This window comes from Schistocerca gregaria, chromosome 3 (assembly GCF_023897955.1).
Source record: "Schistocerca gregaria isolate iqSchGreg1 chromosome 3, iqSchGreg1.2, whole genome shotgun sequence".
Lineage (NCBI taxonomy): Eukaryota > Metazoa > Arthropoda > Insecta > Orthoptera > Acrididae > Schistocerca > Schistocerca gregaria.
In genome coordinates this window covers 568993750-569015145 of record NC_064922.1, presented here as the reverse complement: position 1 = coordinate 569015145, position 21396 = coordinate 568993750, and the positions used below count along the sequence as shown (strand labels likewise).

The window sequence follows — 21396 nt, the reverse complement described above, 5'->3', positions numbered from 1 at the left end:
GGTAAATCCGACCACAAGAAAAAAATTCAGAATTCCTGTTAAACGAAAATGTTAAAGGCTCTGACAATTTAATTTTCTATCCTGAGTGTTTGTAGAGGAGAATTACAGGACCCATCGAATGGATGAACAGTTTACTGAGCACAGAATATCGACTGTGAATGAACCAAAGGAAATTAAAAATATTTAGGAGCCCCAGAAATTAGATTTATAACAAACTTGAAAACAAAAGTGTGGATGACGAACTGAAGGAATTGTGCTGCCTTTTATGGAAAACAGCGTATAGTGAGTGAAAATATATGGAATATATGTAACGAGCTCACTAGCGAAGACAAACTTCTAATATCAAACACGGGCCATGTTGAGAAGAATTAACGGCTTCAGAGATCGCAAGTTTGTATCCCATCACTATATGGATGTGAATAATGGTTTGCGGAAAAACCGGTGGCGAAGAGATGCTAGGCGACTGATGTGGAATGTTACAGAAGTATATTGAAAGTCATGTAAACTAGTAAGGTAAGAGACGAAACGTTTCATCCAGAATTTCTAATTTAATACTGATTTTAAAAACAGTTCCATTTTCGACATGATGCAAACAACTGCCATTCTTAATACACGATCAGCAGATTTCGGTATTGTGCCATCTAAAATTGTGCCGAATTCAGATAGTGCTGTGATACTAATGACAGCGATTGTATAGAGAAAATGTTTTTGAATAAATTTGTGGCTCTGGCAACCAGTTTGAAAAATCTTATTTAATATTTGTGTTATGCAAACGTGGTACGAACAAATAACAATTATTGCATCATACAGGGCATTTGGCTCCATTTTAGAAGTAATTCAAAGTCTTTCTCATAACGTATTTCACTCCATCTGTTTCATTGTGAGTGAATATAGGCGTCTGCAGTCGGGGCAAGAGGGTGGACTGCGCCCCTCCTGCTGCCCGCAATCTGGCATACAGAGTCTTTAGTTATGTACTTAGTGAATAACCGCCGTATCTCTTTCATGTCACCTACAAAAGTTAATTCTTATGTCGTAAAGGACCAACTCAACTGCATAAAATATGGAAATTATATGAACTTCGGCATCATTTCAAAATTTTTGTGGACATTAATGTAACGTCAAGGATTTTTAGTACTTCATAATTTAATTTCTTGACGTCGTGTTTACAGGGTGACTGCTTTAAGAAACAAAGATTACTCTTCCTCCATAGTTCGGTGATACAAACAAAGTATATCTAAAGAAATTGTATCACTTCAGAATTTGATTCAAGCGAATTAAAGCAGCATCAGTCAAACTTTGGATTAATTTTAATAACTAAATTACAGTGACGGAAAGAAATAGTAACCACAAGGTACCAAGTAAGAGTTGTGTGACATAAACAAATTTTGGGAGGCATGTCTCTGCAACTGGAAAATTCTCATTCCAATTTCGCGCCAGTCGCATAAGACTGGCGCTCGTAGCGCCTTTACGAGGATGCAAATTAGGTTTGCTTTAAACATGCGCTCTGAGGGTCATCAGTATTAATCACCTTTGGTATTGGACGCCGTGAGTTGACGTTACTCAAGAATGCCTTTAAGATGACAAAGGTGTCATTATCATCACCTCACTGAATTCAAACGAGGTCGTGTAATAGGGCTACGGGAAGTTGGATGTTCCTTCTGCGATACTGCAGAAAGACTTGGCTGGAATGTAGCTGGCAGCGGTCGTCGTGAGAATGTACGGTCGCAAAAAGACAGGCTCGGGACTGCAACATGATACTACCAAGAGAGAAGGCCGTCGCGTTCGGCAGTGGCTCTGTCACATAGCACTGTATCTGCAGCAGCAACCTGACCAGCAGTTCGCACCACAGGGACACAACGAACTGTTCCAAAATCGGTTACTTTAAGAATGTCTCCGTGCCAGATATCCTATAGCGTGCATTCCACTGATAAAAAAACCACTGTCATTTGATAGTTCAGCTGTGTCAAGAAAGAGTTCAGTACATTGCAGGGTGGAGGTCTATTGTATTTTACGATGAAAACTGATTCTCTGTCGGTGGCGTGGTGGCCGACGTTTGGGCAGGAGGAGGTCAAGTGAGAACCTGCAACTAACCTGTTTGTGTGTTACTCCACGTCGACTTATGGTCTGGGGTGCGATTTCGAATGACAGCACGGGCACTCTTGCAGTTATTCCACGCATCCTGGCCGCAAATTTGTACTTCAATCTGATGATTCGACCTGTTGTGCTGCCATCATGAACAGCATTTCAACGAATGTTTTCCAACACTATCACGGTCATCCACATACTGCTTTTGCAACCCAATATGCTCTAAAGAGTGCCAAGGGCTACTCATTCACCGACTCTGTCTCCAATCGAGCACGTATGGGATATCATCGGACGACAACTCTAACGTCACTCACAAGCAGGAATAACCGTCCGTCTATTGACCGACAAAGAGCCACAGGCAGGGAACTCCATCCCACAAACTGATATCTGGCACCTGCACAACACAATGAATGTATGTTTGGATGCTTGCATTAACGTTCTGTGGTTTACACCGGCTATTGATGTACCAGCATTTCACATTTGCAATGGCTTATTTCGCCCCTGAATCACCTGTATAATGTTAATCACCTAAATATGTTGCCTGCACAAATGCATTCCCAAAATTTCGTCACTCTACGTTATTTATTTTTTTGTGTTGCGATTTTTTTTTCATAACCAGTTTGTAGTTACTTAACATGATATGTGTTGTGAACATTTTGGCAACTTCACCCCAAAGGGCAACTTCACCCCTTCCGAAACCATTATGTCCCAGGAACACGCACTTGCCTTCCGGGCGGTTAGGCATGCCGGTCCCCGGCACGAATCCGGATTAGCGTCGAGGTCTGGTGTGCCGGACAGTCTGTGGATGGTTTTTGAGGCGGTTTTACATCTGCCTCGATGAATGTGTGCTGGCTCCCCTTACTCCGCCTCAGCTGCACTATGTCGGCGGTTGCTGCGCAAACACTTTCTCCGCGTACGCATACATCGTCATTACTTTACCATGTGAACATTGGGGTTCCAGTCGTCTGGTGTGAGACGTTCCCGGGGTGGTCCACTGGGGGCCGAACCGCAGTATAATCCTGGGTTCAGTGTGGGAGGCAATGGGGTGAGTGGACTGCTGTAACCTGCTGTGAGGTGGTGTAAAACTGAGGGGTACGGCGGAGACTAAGCCTCGCCGTCATTTCTAGGTCCCCAGTTCCATACAGTACAATACAATACAAAGTAAAATGTAGTTATCTAGTTATAAGTTTAGATCATCCCTCTTGTCACAAAGATTTGATAAATATTTAACTACTCTATTACCGTAGTTATATCCATCAAGTAAACCTGTTTTATTAGAGATTTACATCATTTTCTCAGTCACTTGACATAGAACCAGGAAACCATAATAGTAATGGAGAATATGGCAGATGGGTGTTGGGTCAGGAACGAGTTGATAGTATGGCTTAGTTCGAATACTTACAAGAAATTTTCTATTAAAGGCACAAATATTTTTATTACTGTCCAAAATAATTTTATATGGACATATTACGAGGGTCAGTCAAAAAGTAATGCCTCCTATTTTTTTTTCTACGTTTAATTGTCAGGAAATTTAAATGCAATTACATAGGTTGAAAACCACAACATTGAGGATCATTTTGTCATTTTTCAATGTAATCTCCGCCCATCTCTACAGTTTTGGTCCATCTTTGAAGAAGGGCATGTATCCCAGCACGGTAAAAATCACAGCTCTGCTTCCTAAGCCATTGACGCACGGATGTTTTGACGGCCTCCTCATCTTCAAAATGAATCCCACGATGAGCTTCTTTTAGTGGCCCGAACAGATGGAAGTCTGATAGTGCCAGGTCAGGGCTGTATGGGGGATGAGGCAAAACTTCCCATCCAATTTTGACAATCTCGTCAGAGGTGTGACGACTGGTGTGTGGTCTTGCATTGTCATGCAAAAGAAGAACATCTGCCATTGATTTTGTTGGGCGAACTCGCTGAAGACGTGCTTTAAGTTTTTTGAGGGTTGTGACGTATTGAACAGAATTTATTGTGCATCCCTGCTCCAAAAAATCAACCAGAATCACACCCTCTGTATCCCAGAAAAGTGTTGCCATAACTTTCCCTGCCGATCGCACAGTTTTGATTTTTTTCTTCCTCGGCGAGCTTGTGTGACGCCACTCCATTGACTGCCTCTTTGATTCGGGTTCAAAAAAATGCACCCATGTTTCGTCCCCGGTCACAATTTTTTTCACAAACTCATCTCCCTCCAAACGGAAGCGCTGCAAGTGTTGGGAGGCTATTGTTTTCCTTGCCTCTTTATTCTGATCGGTTAACATTCTTGGAACCCAACGTGCACAAACTTTTGAGTACCCCAATCACACTGCCTTTACTAAGAGAAATAATGCGACACACTTCATCTGCAGTCACCCGACGGTCACCACGAATGATGTCATCAACTTGATGTGTGGAGTCACTGCACTCACCGGCCTGCTGCTCCGCTTTTCGTCAGTCAACGGTGTTTGCCCTTCAGCTTCCTTACAACGACGAATCCATCGTCTAACAGTGCTGACATCCACTGTCACAACACCATACACCTTCTTCAGTCTTTCATGAATGCGTATGGGCGTTTCACCTTCTGCATTCAAGAATTCAATCACACAACGCTGTCTCAAACGAACATCGATGTCGGCCATCTTACAAACTTCTGCTGTGCTGCCACCTGTTGACACAGAAAGTTACTACTGCAGTGGATTGTAGAAGAAGGTTTGAGGAATGGCGCCAAATTCAAATTTTTCACTTAACTTAATTTTTTTAAGTAGAAAAAAAATGGGAGGCATTACTTTTTGACCGACCCTCGTATATAAGAATACTTTGGAATCTCTATATATTAAGTTTAGCGCCTTTGCACAGTTGTATATACAAAAGTTCTGTCATGTTTTATGATAGAATCCGGTGGAGTCCATATGAATTAGGTAATAAGTTAATGAAGTCTGCAGCATTAAGAGGAATGTGTGAATAAATGCTGATCTTACTGAAAACTATTATTATGCTATAGGAGACATGATCAAATATGACATTATGTTACGAGATAACAGTTTCTAATTACTCAAACCAGGAATTCAGTTTTCAAGAAAAGGTGAAAACTAATGCTCTGTTCCTCTTCTAGGAGCAAAATCAGATCATATCTATGCTGTGGGCTCCAAACATAGAGTCAGAATTGGAGGGCGCCTTCATTCCAGAGTCTCCCATTCAGGCTCTGCTCGACGGACGATTCAGCCAGGTGCCTGTATTGACAGGGGTTACTTCTGGAGAGCTTGGTTAGTATCCACCAAATATATGTATAAATCTTCAAATTAGAAGACTTAGAACCACTAATACAAAACACTCAGCGGTACATTGTCTGTCAGTGCAGAGAGTCATATTACTACAAAGATAAAGATTTCTATATTGATAATATAATTAAATATTGTCATAGTCAGTACCTCCAGAGTTCATATCCACGTTGCCCAATCATATATACAGGAATTGTGGCACGCACAACTAGCCTGTTGCCAGTTCTTTGTCGAAAGAGCATCAGATATTGGCGACTTCATCGTGTAATAGAAAATGTTGTGCAGGTATCTTCTTTCCGTTTTTCTGTGATCCAGTAACATGTTCACATTTGAGTTAAATGTGGCTGATTCAACAATAAATTTTTTTTGGTACTATTTGACAGCAGCAGAAATCCATTTTTAGTGTGTAACGAATGGCACTCGAGTTTCAACGAGCATCTCCACTTTCGGTACAATCTGTTTTAGCCATAGGGATAGCCATCAGTCATTTTAAGGTATAATGATTCCTCGATTATGCTCTTGATGTAATATGAAATCTTCCTATTGGTTCATATATCTGCATTTACATGGATACTCTGCAAATCATCGAACCATCTACACAATAATTCCCTGTCATTGCAGTCTCGTACAGCGCGTGGAAAAATGAACACCTAAATCTTTCTATGCGAACTCAGATTTCCCTTGTTTTATTATGATGATCATTTCTCCCTATGTAGGTCGTCGTCGATAAAATATTTCGCCTTCGAAAGAGAAAATTGGTGATTGAAATATTGTGAGAAGAGTTCTGCCGCAACGAAAAATGCAATTGTTTTAATGATGTCCATACCAAATTCTGTATCATTTCAGTGACACTCTATCCCCTATTTCGAGACAATACAAAATATACTGTCTATCTCTGAACTCTCTAGATGTACTCAGTCAATCCTATCTAGTATGGATCCCATAGAGCGCAGCACTATTCTAAAAGAGGATGGAAAAGCGTAGTGTAGGTAATCTCTTTAGTTGATTTGTTACATTTTCTAAGTGTGCTACCAATATAACTCAGTCTTTTGTTAACCTTCCACACCACATTTTCTTTGTGTTCATTCCAATTTAAGTTGTTCGTAATTGTAATTCCTAGGTATTTAACTGAATTTACGGCCTTTAGATTTGAATGATTCATCGTGTAAACGAAGTTTAACGGATTCCCTTTAGTACTCATGTGGCTGCCCTCACACTTTTCTTTATTTAGGGTCAACTGTCAAACTTTGCACCATACACATATCTTTTCTAAGTCGTTTTGCAATTTGTTTTGATCTTCTGATAACCTGACTAGTCGATAAACGACAGCAACATCTGCAAGCAACCTAAGACTGCTGCTCACATTGTCACCTAAATCGTTTGTATAGATAAGGAACAGCAAAGAGCCTATAACACCATCTTGCGGAATGCCAGAAGTCACGTGTGTTTTACTCGATGACTTTCCGTCAATTACTTCGAACTGTGACGTTTCTGACAAGAAATCACGAATCCAGTCACATAACAGATACGATATTCCATAACCACGTAATTTCACTACAATCCGCTTGTGTGGTACAGTGCAAAAAAAGCCTTCTGGAAATCTAGAAATCCGGAATCAATTTGAAATCCCTTGTCAATAGCACTCAGCGCTTCATGTGAATAAAGAGCTAATTGTGTTTCACAAGAACTATGTTTTCTAAATCCGTGTTGACTTCATGACAATTCCCCGTTCGCTTCGAAGTAATATATAATATTCGACCACGATATATGTTCCAAAATCCTGCTGCATATCGACGTTAATTATATGGGCCTGTAGTTTAATGGATTTCTCCTGCTCCCTTTTTTAAATATTGGTGTGACCTGTGCAAATTTCCATTCTTTGGGTAAGTATCCTTCGTCGAGCGAACGGTTCTATATTATTGTTAAGTATGGAGCTATTGTATCAGCATACTCTGAAAGGAACCTAATTGGTATACGCTCTGGCCGGAGGACTTTCTTTTTTTTACGTGATTTAAGTTGCTTCACTACTCCGAGGATATCTACTTCCACGTTACTCATGTTGACAGCTGTTCTTATTTCGATTTCTGAAATATTTACATCATCTTATTTGGCGAAGGAATCTCGGAAAGCTGTGGTTAATAATTCTGCTTTGTCAGCCCTGTCGTCTATAGTACTACCGTTGCTATCACGGAAAGAAGGCATTGATTGTGTCCTCCCTTTAGCATAATTCACATACGATCAGAATCTCTTTGGATTTTCTGTAATGTTTAAAAGACAAAGTTTCGTTGTGGAATCTGTTATAAGAATCTTGAAATGAAGTCCGCGCTGAATTTCAAGCTTCTGTAAATGATTCTGCGTCCGTTTAAATTTAGCAAGTTTTTTCGTTGATTCTGCAGCAGTGTTGGACCCATTTCGTGTACCAAGGAGGATCAACTCCGTCGCTTGGTCATTTATTTGGTACTAATCTCTCAACTGCTGCCGATACTATTTCTTTCAATTCAAGCCACATCTGGTGTACACTGACATTGTTAATTTGGAAGGAGTGTAGATTGTCTCTCAGGAAGGCGTCAAGTGAGTTCTTTTCTGCTTTTGTGAATAGGTATATTTTTCGTTTACTGTTGGAAGATTTGTGGGTTATAATATTCAGTCTCGCTACGATAACCCTGTGTTCACTAATCCCCGTATCCGTTTTGGTGCTCGTTATTAGCTCAGGATTATTTGTTGCTAAGAGGTCAAGCGTGTTTCCCAACCGTTTGCCATTCACGTGGGCTCATGAACAAACTGCTCGAAATAATTTTCAGAGATTGCATTTAGCACAATATCGTATGATGTTTTATGCATACCTCCTGATTTAAACATGTGTTTTTGCCGACATGTCGAGGGTAAATTAAAAGTGAGCTCAAATGGTTCAAATGGCTCTGAGCACTATGGGACTTAACATCTACGGTCATCAGTCCCCTAGAACTTAGAACTACTTAAACGTAACTAACCTAAGGACAGCACACAACACCCAGTCATCACGAGGCAGAGAAAATCCCTGACCCCGCCGGGAATCGAACGAGGGAACCCGGGCTCGGGAAGCGAGAACGCTACCGCACGACCACGAGCTGCGGACATTAAAAGTGAGCACCAGCTATAATTGTATGAGTCGGATATATGTTTGAAATTAAACTCAATGTTTCTTTGAATCTTTCAGTAACTGCATCATCTGAACTGGGAAGGATTGAATTATTATTTTATTCCGGTAGCCAAGAATATTAAAGTAGCTAAGTGGTATGTCAATTCGAGACTCATATTTCAAATAGGAGACTGATGAACTGAGAATTTACGTACTATACTTCACAAGAATGTTTCGTGGAAGAACTCATTCTTAAATCGACCCTAGTCTAGCCACCATATTTCGAATTCAGTTGTGTTCCGTACAGAACGTCCAAGACATGAACTGAAATTGTTTGCAATATAGTGTATCCAGTTTTGTGCCTGTATTGTGTTTAAACTGTAAATTATGTTTTCAGGGTCTTTGTAATTGCATAGCCAAATAGTTCATACTAGCAGTTATAGGTGCCTACCTGTAGAGGTAGCCTTGAAACGTTTGTGCTTCATGATAGCTTGCTAGTAACCTGAGAATCACATCACAATGACACCCCATGATAGCCTTCGTATGCAAATTATTTCGAATGTAGAAGAACTGCACTTGGCTACTATTACGCATTTGATATGTAACCTCTGTCATGAGATAGCAATTAACTACTGATCCTGTACCTAAATAACAACTTCCGGTTTAGTATACTTATTTAAATAAAGCTAAATTTCTGTTTTGGGCAATAAGCGTCGATTTCCCTCACACTTTTCTGAATTTCGTTACAAACTGTTTATAAGCGCTTAAAATTAATCATCACAGAGTATGGCACAATGTAGGAAATCGTTTGTAATTTTTTTACTCAGAAGAGAACACATTTTAACTTTCCAAATGAGCATTCAGACGATTTTCTTGAAAAATGTCGTTTGTGCCACATGTATTCTGAGCGCCTCTAGTGAGCCGATGGTGTAGTTCAAAGAGGGCCACGATTCTGACCGTTTTGAAACTGAAAACAACAGTATTTTGCTAATATTTATTACAAAAGTTGATTTTGTAATGTAAGTATTTTATACAAAACCAGAAAAATAATAATGAATGCTAAATATTTTCTTTGCTGTGCGTGCAGAGAATCAATCTACAGCTTTTCCGTTATTCGGTTCCTCCTCATCGCATAGTTAAAATTACTGTTCAAAAAACGTTTGCGATGAGAAGTAACAATATCCATGATTTTCAATGATTCACGCATGAGCATATTTAACCTAACGAAATAATAAAGTCAGTTATAAACGTTGATATAGTGTTTCCTGTAAACTAAACTAAAAAAAAATGCCATGATGAACGAGTTTCATTCTCATCTATAACTATCGCAATCAATGAAGTAACACCGATGGCAATATCAGCCAGTTCCAAACGTTGCATCCACAGATGAACTTAAAATATGATTCGTTAGAACTTTATTTAGGTCGCTATATGCATCTGGAAACGAAACTCGTAAGGGTACCTATTTACGGATAAAAAAATTACACAAAACACATTGTTAAAGAAACAAAGTTACGGGATATTTCTTAGGTCCTTGTAGATTTATGCTGTGAACACAATCCTAGCTACATTTTAGTTACATTTTTTACTTCATTACCGAGACAGTGGAGCTTATAATTAGTCTGGGCATCACAAAGTGCTCCACGATCGTAAAATCCTGCGATGTGCGTGCACGACACTGAAATCATAGAACACATTATATTCGTACAAAACGTTTCGCTTCCTGAGGCAGCGATGCGGTGCTCGATATCATTATTTTCAAAGAAAGGTCTAGGTACTGATATACATGCGATCCTATATATGGGTGCTTCCCTAAGGTTAATGAAAAAATATTACACTAAGTTTTATTTAAAAGAAATTGTTCGCAGATTCTCTAATTGAAACTTCGACACAAGACCTGTAAATAAAATAGTGGCAACTTTGACTGAACTCAGTATTTAATTAACTAACAATATCATTACATCCTTTCAGCTTAATCATCCGTGAAGTCTATTACGATTTGTTCAATGTCGGAAAGCCGTTTGGGACCGTTTGCAAGGCATTCTCTGTTGATGACAGCGACGGAGTGCCCTACAGGGCGGGAGGTAGATGCCACGTCCGTAAGTCGGCCACCTAGGATGGGTTTTCTTCTACTTCGGAAAGAGGTGAAAGTTGCAGGGAGTGATGTCTGGTGAGTACGGAGGATGTTCGAGGACCTCCCAGTGCCATCGTTGCAATAAGAGCTTTTTGGCAGTATGACGTGCACTGACATGCAACATGATAGTACGATCGTCTCACAATAAATGTGGACGTTTGCGCAACTTAGCTGGACGCAGATATCGTAACAGAAATCGACAACACGACCGGTGCGGTGCGAAACGACAGTCTCACTCCGACTCGAACTAAACGATTTAACCCATAGTATATAACCATCTTGTATGGTAACGGACTGTCGCCAAAGCCTTCACGTAATGCTCGAAGACTCTGGTGGAATTTTTGCCACGATAAAACTCGATTTTAATCTGCTAACGTTGATCACTTTTGAAAAAATACTTTAGAGCGGTGATACCGACACTCCTCACTTCAACTTTGCACAACAACAACACACCAAACTGAATGCACCTTAAATGCACACAACACATCAACAAAAACGCCACTCGACCGCAGTCTGCGAATACACGATCTCCTGCAATATCTGGACTAGGTTGCCCCTACTTTGTTTTCAGCCCTCGCAGATCGTTTCTTAGAAGATATCTCTGTACCTAACTTTCGCTCGACAGAGGTCAACAGTGAATTTAGAGTCGCAAGGATATCAGAGAAACTATAATAGACCGTTAGTGTATGATTTGTTAAGGTCCATCACGAGTCAAGGAGTTGTTTTCATGGTCTTATAAACAGTTTATTACGAAATTCAGAAAAATTTAGCTTTATATAAATAAGTATACTAAACTGGTAGTTGTTATTTAGCTATAGTATCAGTAGTTAATTGCTATCTCATGACAGAAGTTACGTAACAAATGCGTGATAGTAGCCAAGTGCTGTTCTACATTGGAAATAATTTGTATATGAAGGCTGTCATGGGGTGTCGATGTGATATGATTCTCATGTTACTAGCAAGCTATCATGAAGCACAAACTTTTCAAGGCTACCTCTACAGAACGTAGAGAGATCTTTGAAGTGGAGTTTATCTTGTGGAGTATCTTCTGTTGTACTGTTTCTATGTTAAAAAAAGCGTAAACAGTTACATTAGTGTACCACCACTTACACATGTATCCACATCTTTCTTTTACTATGTGGTTGATCGATTCCTAAAATCGATGGAACGTACCAAATGCGAAAAAAATGACTGTGTACTAGGGCAGGAGGAAATTTGTTGGCCTAGACCGGAATACATATACCGTAACGAATCATATTAAGATTTAACTGACTGTGAATAAAAGTTCTGATTATCCAACTCATGGAGGTTATTGTGCTGTGAATTGTTCACTAAGACGGATAAAATGTAACAACATGTTACGATAAAATTCTTGGCTTGGGAAATTTCTTACCAGTGAAAACTGATAAAAATTTCCGAAGTGTGGTCATTAAGTTTCAGATGGTAAGGAAAGAGTGATTAAATGCTAATATGGCCGCAATCCTCGTCGAGATGAAACACATGACATCCAGAGACTGCTGGCTTAAATGGAAACACCGAAAACGTACTCTAAAAAGACGCTCTGATGTATGAAGTAGTTAATGCAATTGAAACATCAGAAGAAATATTAATTAAGAGCTATTTTAGTCTAATATGGGTGTAGCACTTATTTAACGCTAATTAAAAGCAAATGCGAAAACGAATTCATCCGAATTGTCTGAGCCAAGTAAAATATAGTTCAGACCATTTTAGCATCAGTTGATTACTGTGACGATATGACTTCGCACCAGAGGGAAACAACAATCAAAGCATTTGGTATCATCCGGTGGCCCTAAACAAAAAATGTGAAATGAATTTCAAATTTCTAAAGATACTGCGCATCAGAATTAAATGATCACTTTTTCAAAATCCCCTAATGGTCTCCCATTCCGATGTATAAGTCTTCATTTGGGCTGCAAAGGGCCTCTAGCCTTTCTCTACAATGGTGACGACATGATCGAGCTCAGCGACACTTCTGACCGTAAGGTATGGACTCATGCGAAAAAGTTCAAACTTTCATGTGAGCTCTAATGTGGGTTAATACAGTTGCATTAATACCAGATTTCACCAAAATTCTTCCAACACCACCGTGCATTTGTCAAACCCTTACGAGTTTCGTCACAGCCTCTCTTACCCTCATTTCGTACCCTCTTTTGACATCTCTGCGATAGCGGTCGAACCGCAAGACCCAGCGTTGAAATTACGCGGTTTTCTTATGAAAACATTTCCTACACAGTGCCGCTCAAAACTGACACATTGCGGCCACACGGGATGGCATAAAGGTCGTCAATGAAACATCCTTTTCCTTGGGGCATTGATTCCCACAGACTTCGCGGTCGAAAAAGGCTGTTGACAGTGTGATGACAACGGAAAGACGTTATTGACGGCCTTTGACATGAACCACTTGGGTCCGTTTAGGACTATTCGACAATCTTTGAATGTGATACGAAGCATCCCAGGGTACATAATGATTTTTCAGCCCTTCTGAAGCGTCGTCACCCAGGACTGCAAGATTAACACCCAGTTCGGTAAAACCTCCAGATTCCCCCCTGGTAACTTTGTTAATCACGTTAGAAATGTACCTTCAGAAATTTTTATTCCAAGTCAATCTGACGTCTTCTCAAGCGCCGAAGCAGAGTTAGCCTCTTCTACAACCCTTCTGTCCGGTTTGCCTAGATTCAGGCACTCAGCCGCCATGCTGAATTGTCGCTTTTCCCGACAGTTGTTGCGAATAGATTTCGTCCGGTTTGCTTTGTTATTGGCTTACTGAATATCGTTGTTAAGATCACGTCTGCTGAAGTGACTAGAAAACAGCACATACTATAAAATTTAAGAGAATACAACAGTAGAGGAATTCCATGTTGTTGAACTTGAGTTTTAGTTTTAAGAATAACAAGTGGTTTTCTACGATAACCATTGACAACCACGTACTTGGTTCTCTCATTTTGGAGCTGTTCTAATAAACGATTACAAAAAGGAACCCACAGGTGATAAATGTGAAATTTAAATGAGAAGGGCTTTGTTTATTCATGTCTTCTGACTGATCTGATTTGGCTTGGCACGAATTCCTAACTTGTGCGAACCTATTCATTTCAGTCTACCACTTCCAAGCTACTTTCTCAGTTATTTGGTGCAAGAAATGTCTCGCAGTCAACTCTCCGCAGTCAAGTCTCCGTCTTCCTCTGCACTTTGCCTCCTTGATAGCACCCTCTATTGCTAGGGTGATCATTCCCCGGTATCTTAACCTTGTCCTGACTTACTGTCCCTTGTTCTTGTCAATGTTTTCCAATGTTCATTTCTTCACAAATTCTGCGGAGAACCTCCTCATTCCTCACCTTACCAGACTACCTGATTTCTGTAGTACCACATCTCAAATACTACGAATCTCTTTCAGTTTCCTCACTGCCGTGACTCACCACGGCACAATTCTAGGCTCCAAATCTACAGCCTCAGAAATATCTCCCGTAAATTAAGGCATATGTTAAATACCAGTAGACTTCTCTTGGCCTTGGATGCACTCCTTTCATGTGCCAGTCTGTTTTTTGATGCTCTTGTTGCTTCGTCTTTCATGGGTAATTTTGTTTCAGAGGTAGCAGAATTCCTTAACTTCGTCTATTTTATGGTCACTGATCTTGATGTTACGTTTCTCGCTAATCTAATTACTTCTGATTTTCATCACTTTGATCTATGTCTACTTTATTCTCTTTTCATAGAGACTGATCGTTTCATTCAACATATCCTGTAATTCTGCTTCACTTTCACTTAGGATATCAATGTCATGAGCGAATCTTATTATTGACATCCTTTAATCTTGAATATTAAATTCTCTCTTTAACGTTTCTTTTATTTCAGACACTGGTTCTTAGATGTATAAATTGAACGGTTGGTGCGAAAGGCTGCATTCCTGTCTTACACTCTCATTAAACCAAGCACTTCATCCGTGGTAACCCAGTCATTTAGATTCTTCTTGGTTGCTATGCATACTGTATATTACTCTTATGCGTCTCAGAATTCTGAACAACGTTCCCCTGCTGACACTGTCAAACGTATTTTCTGTGTCGACATATCCTATGAGAGTGTCTTGATCTCTCTTCAGCCTTACTTTCATTATAAAATAAGAAGTCAGAATTGCCTCTCTGGTGCCTTTGACTTTCCTAAAGCTAAACTGATCGTCATCTAACTGATCATTGATCATCAGTTTTCTTTTCGTGCCTTCTACATCTTACTCCTCTCTACAGCTTGGATGCGTGAACTGCTGAGTTGACTGCGAGACATTTCTTGCACTTGCTGCCCATGCTATCTTCTGAACTCTCTGGATGATATTTTGCGAAAAGTTTGATGATACGTCGCCAGTCTGCTATATTCTAACTCGAATAGCCGTTTGGTTGCCACTTATCCCAATGAGTTTGAAAATCGCAATGAAATTTTATCTGTCCCTTCTGCCGGCCGGATTGGCCGAGCGGTTCTAGGTGCTTCAGTCTGGAACCGCGCGACTGCGACGGTCGCAGGTTCGAATCCTGCCTCGGCCATGGATGTGTGTGATGTCCTTAGGTTAGATAGGTTTAAGTAGTTCTTGGGGACTAATGACCTCAGATGTTAAGTACCATAGTGCTCAGAGCCATTTGAACCAATTTCACTTGCTCTAAAGTCTTCCATAACCCATTTAAATTTCGACTCTAATATTGGACCCCCTACGTCTTCCACAGAAGCTCCCATTTCTTCTCTCACTTCAACCAAAAAGTGCTTCCTCACACAGAGGATTTCAATGTACCATTTCCACCTGTCGTCTCACCTCAAAGTTTAACAACGAAATTCCCATTCCATTCTTAACGTTAGCATCCACGCGCTTAACGAACGTCAAGCACGTCTCATCATTCCTCAGGATCCCACTTCCTTCCACACAGAAGCTTTCGGATGATAATCTTACACTTCGGTCTATTCATCTTTACTAAATTGAGATCTGAGCCTATATCTGCTCATGGGTACGACTCACAAGTCTGATTTTGAAATCTCTGTCTGACCAAGATCTAATTCAGCTGCAATTTGCCGTGTCTCTGTCTCCTTCTCTTGCGATTCTTGAACTGAGTATTCAGTTTCAACATCCGAAATTTGTTACAGAACTCAAATTATCGGTATTTTTTCTCCTCCCTCATTCCTACTACCAAACCCATATTCTCCCATAACTCTCTTTTCTGCTCATTCCATTGCAACCGCATTTCCCATCCCCCGTAGTTATTAAATTTTCTTTTCCCCTTACGTCCAGAAATACCTATTCAATATCATATACTGTCTCTGTCCCTTCATCTTTCTCTTGTAACGTCGGCACGTGTACCTGAACTATCTTGTCGACGTTGGGTCGCTGTCGAATCTGATGAGAACAACCCTATCACTAAAATATTCGCAGTAGCTCACCCTCTACTGGAATTTCAATTTCAAAACGAATCATAGACCCGTTAACTATTTTGTTCTGTACCTGATAATACCCTTGATATGTTTAAACCGAAGTTCTCTTCATTTCACTTCGCTGATACCTAAGACTAAGTTTTAGCAATTTCCCTTTTAGATTTTGTAGCTTTCTTACTGATTTCAAACGTCTGACATTCCACGCTCCGACTCGCGGAATGTTATACCTTTGTTGGTTATTCAATATTTCTCTCTTGTCACCTCCCTCTTGGCTGTTCTATCTCAGAGACCCGAATGGGGGAGTAATCCCGAATCTTTTTACGATGTAGAGATCATCATGACACTTTTGCAATTACATGCTACTTGTCGCGTGGATACCCATCATGCGTCTTGAACGCAGTGATTATTATTGCCTTCTGCATTCTCATGCGTTGGATCATTGTCAATTGTTCGACCTTTCAGGGGCAGTTTCTCACACCGAGAGCAAGAGAATGCCCTCAAGCTCTGTCTGCTCCTCCGTCCTCTTTGGCAAAACCTTTGGCAATACGAGGATGACTCCTTACGCAGGAAGTCTTTTGCAGCCAGTGGTGACGATTTTTATTCAAAATTTTGAGAAGTGGAAGGGTTGATATCCGGCATCTAGGTCTTTTCGAGCGCTAGTCGTACACGCTCCATCTAGACCATAAGTGTGCCAACTATAGCAGAAAAGGGAAATGTAATACTTCAGTACAAGTGCCTGAGAAAAACGACATAGCTACACTTAGCGTATTCTTACACAAAAAATGCAGACGTAGTATTTTGCAAGAGTTAGGAATAGCTGTAAATGAAATTACCCATATTTTATAAGACACTAAATTGTTCAGTCGCTTACAGTTTCAGAGTAAAAATAGATAAAAGGGCAGAAGCACATAATCCCATTACACAGAAACAAATTCAGGTTCTCCTCACATATTTCACATCTGCATTACAGTGTGTGCTGGAGTATACTTCCAGTAATCCAATTACTCCTTCACTCTAAAGTGTGAAGTCATCCACATGAGTGCTAAAAGGAATCCGTTAAACTTCGGTTACACGATAAATAAGTCAAATCTAAGGGCCGTAAATTCCACTGAATTCCTTAGGAATCACAATTAGAATAACTTAAATTGGAAGCAAGACTAACCAAAGACTGCGTTTTATTGGCAGGACATTTAGAAAATATAACAGATATACCAAGGAGACTGCCTACACCACGCTCGTCTCTCCTCTTTCCTTATCAGATAAGATTGACGGAGTATATCGAGAAAGTACAAAGTAGGACAGCACGTTTTGTACTATCGCGAAATAGGGGAGAAAGTGTCATTGAAATAATACAGGATTTGGGATGGACATCATTAAAACAGAGGCGTCTTTGGTTGCGGAGCAATCTTGTGACGAAATTCCAGTGACCAACTTTCTCCTACGAATGCGAAACTATTTTGATGACGCCGACCTACATAGGGAAAGGTAGTTACATAAGATTGGGGTGAGACATTCCGAAATCAGATACTGGGTTGTAAGGCGTACACAGAAACTGGTATAGACTCAGCTCAGAATGTAGTAGTGATGAAGAATAGGCTGAACTTTAGGAGATCAGTCAGGAAGAATCAATACGCAAAGAAGTGGGATTCGGAGAGACTAAGCAACGACAGATACGTTTAAAGTTCTTTAAGGCTACGTACAGCAGTAAGTAATAGCTCAGTAGGCAGTACAGTTGGAGAGGAATGGGCAACTCTAAAAAGGAAATCACAGAAGTTGGAAAGAAAATCATAGGTACAAAGAAGGTAGCTGTGAAGAGGTCATGGGTAACAGAAGAAACACTTCAGTTGATGGATGAAAGAAGGAAGTACAAGAATGATCAAGGAAGTTCGTGAATACAGAAATACAAGTCCCTGGGGAACGAAATAAATATGAAGTGCAGGAAAGGTAAGACGAAATGGCTGTATGGAGAACGTGAGAAATCTAAAGAGAAATGACTGTCGGAAGGACTGACTCAGCATATAGAAAAATCAAAATAACCTTCGGTGAAATTAAAAGCAAGGGTAGGAACATTAAGAGTGCAACGGTAATTCCACTGTTAAGTGCAGAGGAGAGAGCGGATAGGTGGAAAAAGTACACTGAAGGCCTCTATGAGGGGGAAGATTTCTGACGTGAAAGAAGAAGAAACAAGACTTGAATCAGAAGAGATAGGGGACCCGGTATTAGAATCAGAATTTAACAGACCTTTGGAAGGCGTAAGATCAAATTAGACAGCAGGGATAGATAACATTCCATCAGAATTTCTAAAACCCTTGGGGGAAGTGGCAACAAAATAGCTATTCACGGCGGTATGGAGAATGTATGAGTCTGGCGACATACCATCCGACTTTCAGAAAAATATCATCCACACAATTCTGAAATCTGCAGGAGCTGACAAGTGCGAGAATCATCGCACAATCAGCTTAACATCTCAGGCATCCTTGTTGCTGACAAGAATAATATACAGAAGAAAAGAAAAGAAAATTTAGGATGTGTTAGATGACAGTCAATTTGGCTTCAGGAAAGGTGAAGGCACCAGAGAGGACATTGTTGTTGATAATGGAAGCAAGGCACCTTCATAGGATTTTTCGACCTGGAAAAATCTTTCTACAGTGTGAAATAGTGGAAGATATTCGAAATTCTGAAAAAAATTGGGGTAAGCTATAGATAGAGAGTGGTAATATACAATACGCACAAGAGCCAAGACGGAATAATAAGAGTGGACGACCAAGAACGATGTGCTCGGATTAAAAAGACTGTAAGACAGGGATGTAGTTTTTACCCCTACTGCTCAATCTGTATATCGAAGAAACAATGATGGAAATATAAGAATGGTGCAGGAGTGGAAGTAGAATTCAAGATGAAATTAGGTCAATGATATGACTCCTGATGACACTGATATCCTGAGCGGAAGTGAAGAAAAATTACATGATCTGCTGAATGGAATGAACTGTCTAGTGAGCATAGCATATAGACTGAGAGGAAATTGAAGAAAGCCGAAAGTAATGAGAAGTAGGAGAAATGAGAACTGTGAGAAAGTTAACGTCAGGACTGATGGTCGTGCCGGCCGGAGTGGCCATGCGGCTCTAGGCGCTACAGTCTGGAACCGAGCGACCGCAACGGTCGCAGGTTCGAATCCTGCCTCTGGCATGGATGAGTGTGATGTCCTTAGATTAGTTAGGTTTAATTAGTTCTAAGTTCTAGGCGACTGATGACCTCAGAAGTTAAGTTGCATAGTGCTCAGAGCCATTTGAACCATTATTTTGAACTGATGGTCGTGAAGTAGATCGTTAAGGAGTTCTAGTACCTAGGCAGCAAAATAAGCTATGAGGACGGAACAAGGAGCAGACTAGTTCTGGCCAAGAGAAGTCTACTTGTATCGAACAAAGGCCTTAATTTGAGCAAGAAATTTATGAGAATGTAAGTTTGGAGCACAGCACTGTATTGTACTGAAACATGGACTGTGAGAAACTGGAACAGAAGAGAATTGAGGCATTTGAGATGTGGTGCTACAGATAGATTTTAAAAGTTAGGTGTGACTGATTAGGTAAGGAATGAGGAGGTTCTGCATAGAATCGTGAACGATAGGAAAACACTGACAAGGAGAAGGAACTTTTAAGACATCAGGGTTAGATTAGACTAGATTAGTGCTTGTTCCATAGAACATGAATACGACACTTCGTAATGATGTGGAACGTGTCAGGTTAATAAAAGGTGTTTATAGAAGATGTTACACTACAAAAAATATTACACGACAATTTTTTTGGGTGGGGGTGGGGAAATTATCCACTTAATATATCCAAAAATTCATCTAATGAGTAGAAGGAGTTGTCATTCAGAAATGCTTTTAATTTCCTTTTAAATGCTATATGGCGATCTGTCAGACTTTTGATGCTATTAGGTAAGTGATTAAAGACTTTTGTGGTAGCATAATTTACCCCCTTCTGAGCCAAAGTTAGATTTAACCGTGAGTAGTGAAGATCATCCTTTCTTCTACTGTAGCCATGTACCCTGCTATTACTTTTGAATTCGTTCGGATTGTTAATAACAAATTTCCTAAGTGAATATATATATATATATATATATATATATATATATATATATATATATATATATATATATATATATATATTGTGAGGCTATAGTGAAGATCCCTAGCTCTTTAAATAAGTGTCTGCAGGATGATCTTGGATGAGCTCCAGCAATTATTCTGATTACACGCTTTTGTGCAATGAACACACTTTTACTCAGTGATGAGTTACCCCAGAATATGAGGCCACCCGAAAGCAGAGAATGAAAATAGGCGTGGTAAGCTAATTTACTGAGATGTATATCGCCAAAATTTTCAATTACACTAATACTGGAAAATAAACAATAGTTAAAGTAAATGTCGGTTAATGTTATCATTTAAGAAATACTGCACGACTGTGATAGCTACCTGAAGAAAAGTAATGTTAGTGCGGTGCCTACAACGTAGTGCTCTAGGAATCTAGACTCTGTAATCGAACTAGGTTGGTGTAATTGACATTAATGCTGAGACCTCACAACCAATGTGGAGACAGATTTTATGAATGAGAGCACACTTGCTTCTATCGAATTCCAGACCAACATTCTATGTCAATGAGTTTAACATTCCCACAGGGTTTTCAATACTTGAGGATCCGTCGCTTGTCAATAGTCTTAATGAAGCGTTCGAGAATGCAGTTGGACCATGCCTCCATTTGCCGACATTGGAGCAGCAGACAAGTGCATCCCAGAAGCTGAGGGACTTCTACTTTGGCAATGGCACCATTTCCTTGAATGACACGGATACCCTCGTCAACGTGAGTACTCTGATGAAGATCATCACAAGAATGAAAAATATATCTAAACTAGTTGTTTACTAAATGTTATGTAACTATTCAGTTTGCATGTCAAGAAAGTTCTTGTTGAATAATTCTTGTTAATAAAAGGTTCGAAGTTATTCTCAAATCATACTCCATCTCTTTATCTCAGAGTATGGGAATACATAAAAAGACTTCAATAAATTTATCTACTGATAATCTGCCCTATATGTATCTGTTATGGGTAGCCATTAGGAAACATGAGAGAGAAACTGAACGTTAAATACTGGCCGCTGCAGAGCGTCAGTTTGAAGCCACAAGCTTTGTCTCCGACGAACACTTACAGTTAGCTCATATGCGATTTCTTTCCTATACGTTTTTCAAGATATGTTCCAACACAAAACTAACCCCACCTCATTCCCCCCTAAGAGAGGCTACAGCCCTGACAGACCAACATCAGTGCTCTCATATGCACTCGTGCATGGGACATGTTGATTTTATTAATTTTTAACCAGTCCT

The 21396-nt window shown here is 40.0% G+C and overlaps 1 protein-coding gene across 1 annotated transcript in view; it reads left to right on the top strand.

Moving 5' to 3' along the window:
* Positions 1–21396, top strand: part of LOC126354559 (cholinesterase-like) — a 59643-nt gene that overhangs the window by 16436 nt on the left and 21811 nt on the right. Inside the window, exons 6-7 of the mRNA XM_050004302.1 lie at positions 5180–5330; positions 20696–20877. Coding sequence (XP_049860259.1) covers positions 5180–5330; positions 20696–20877 — 333 coding nt within the window. The remainder of the gene's footprint in view (positions 1–5179; positions 5331–20695; positions 20878–21396) is intronic.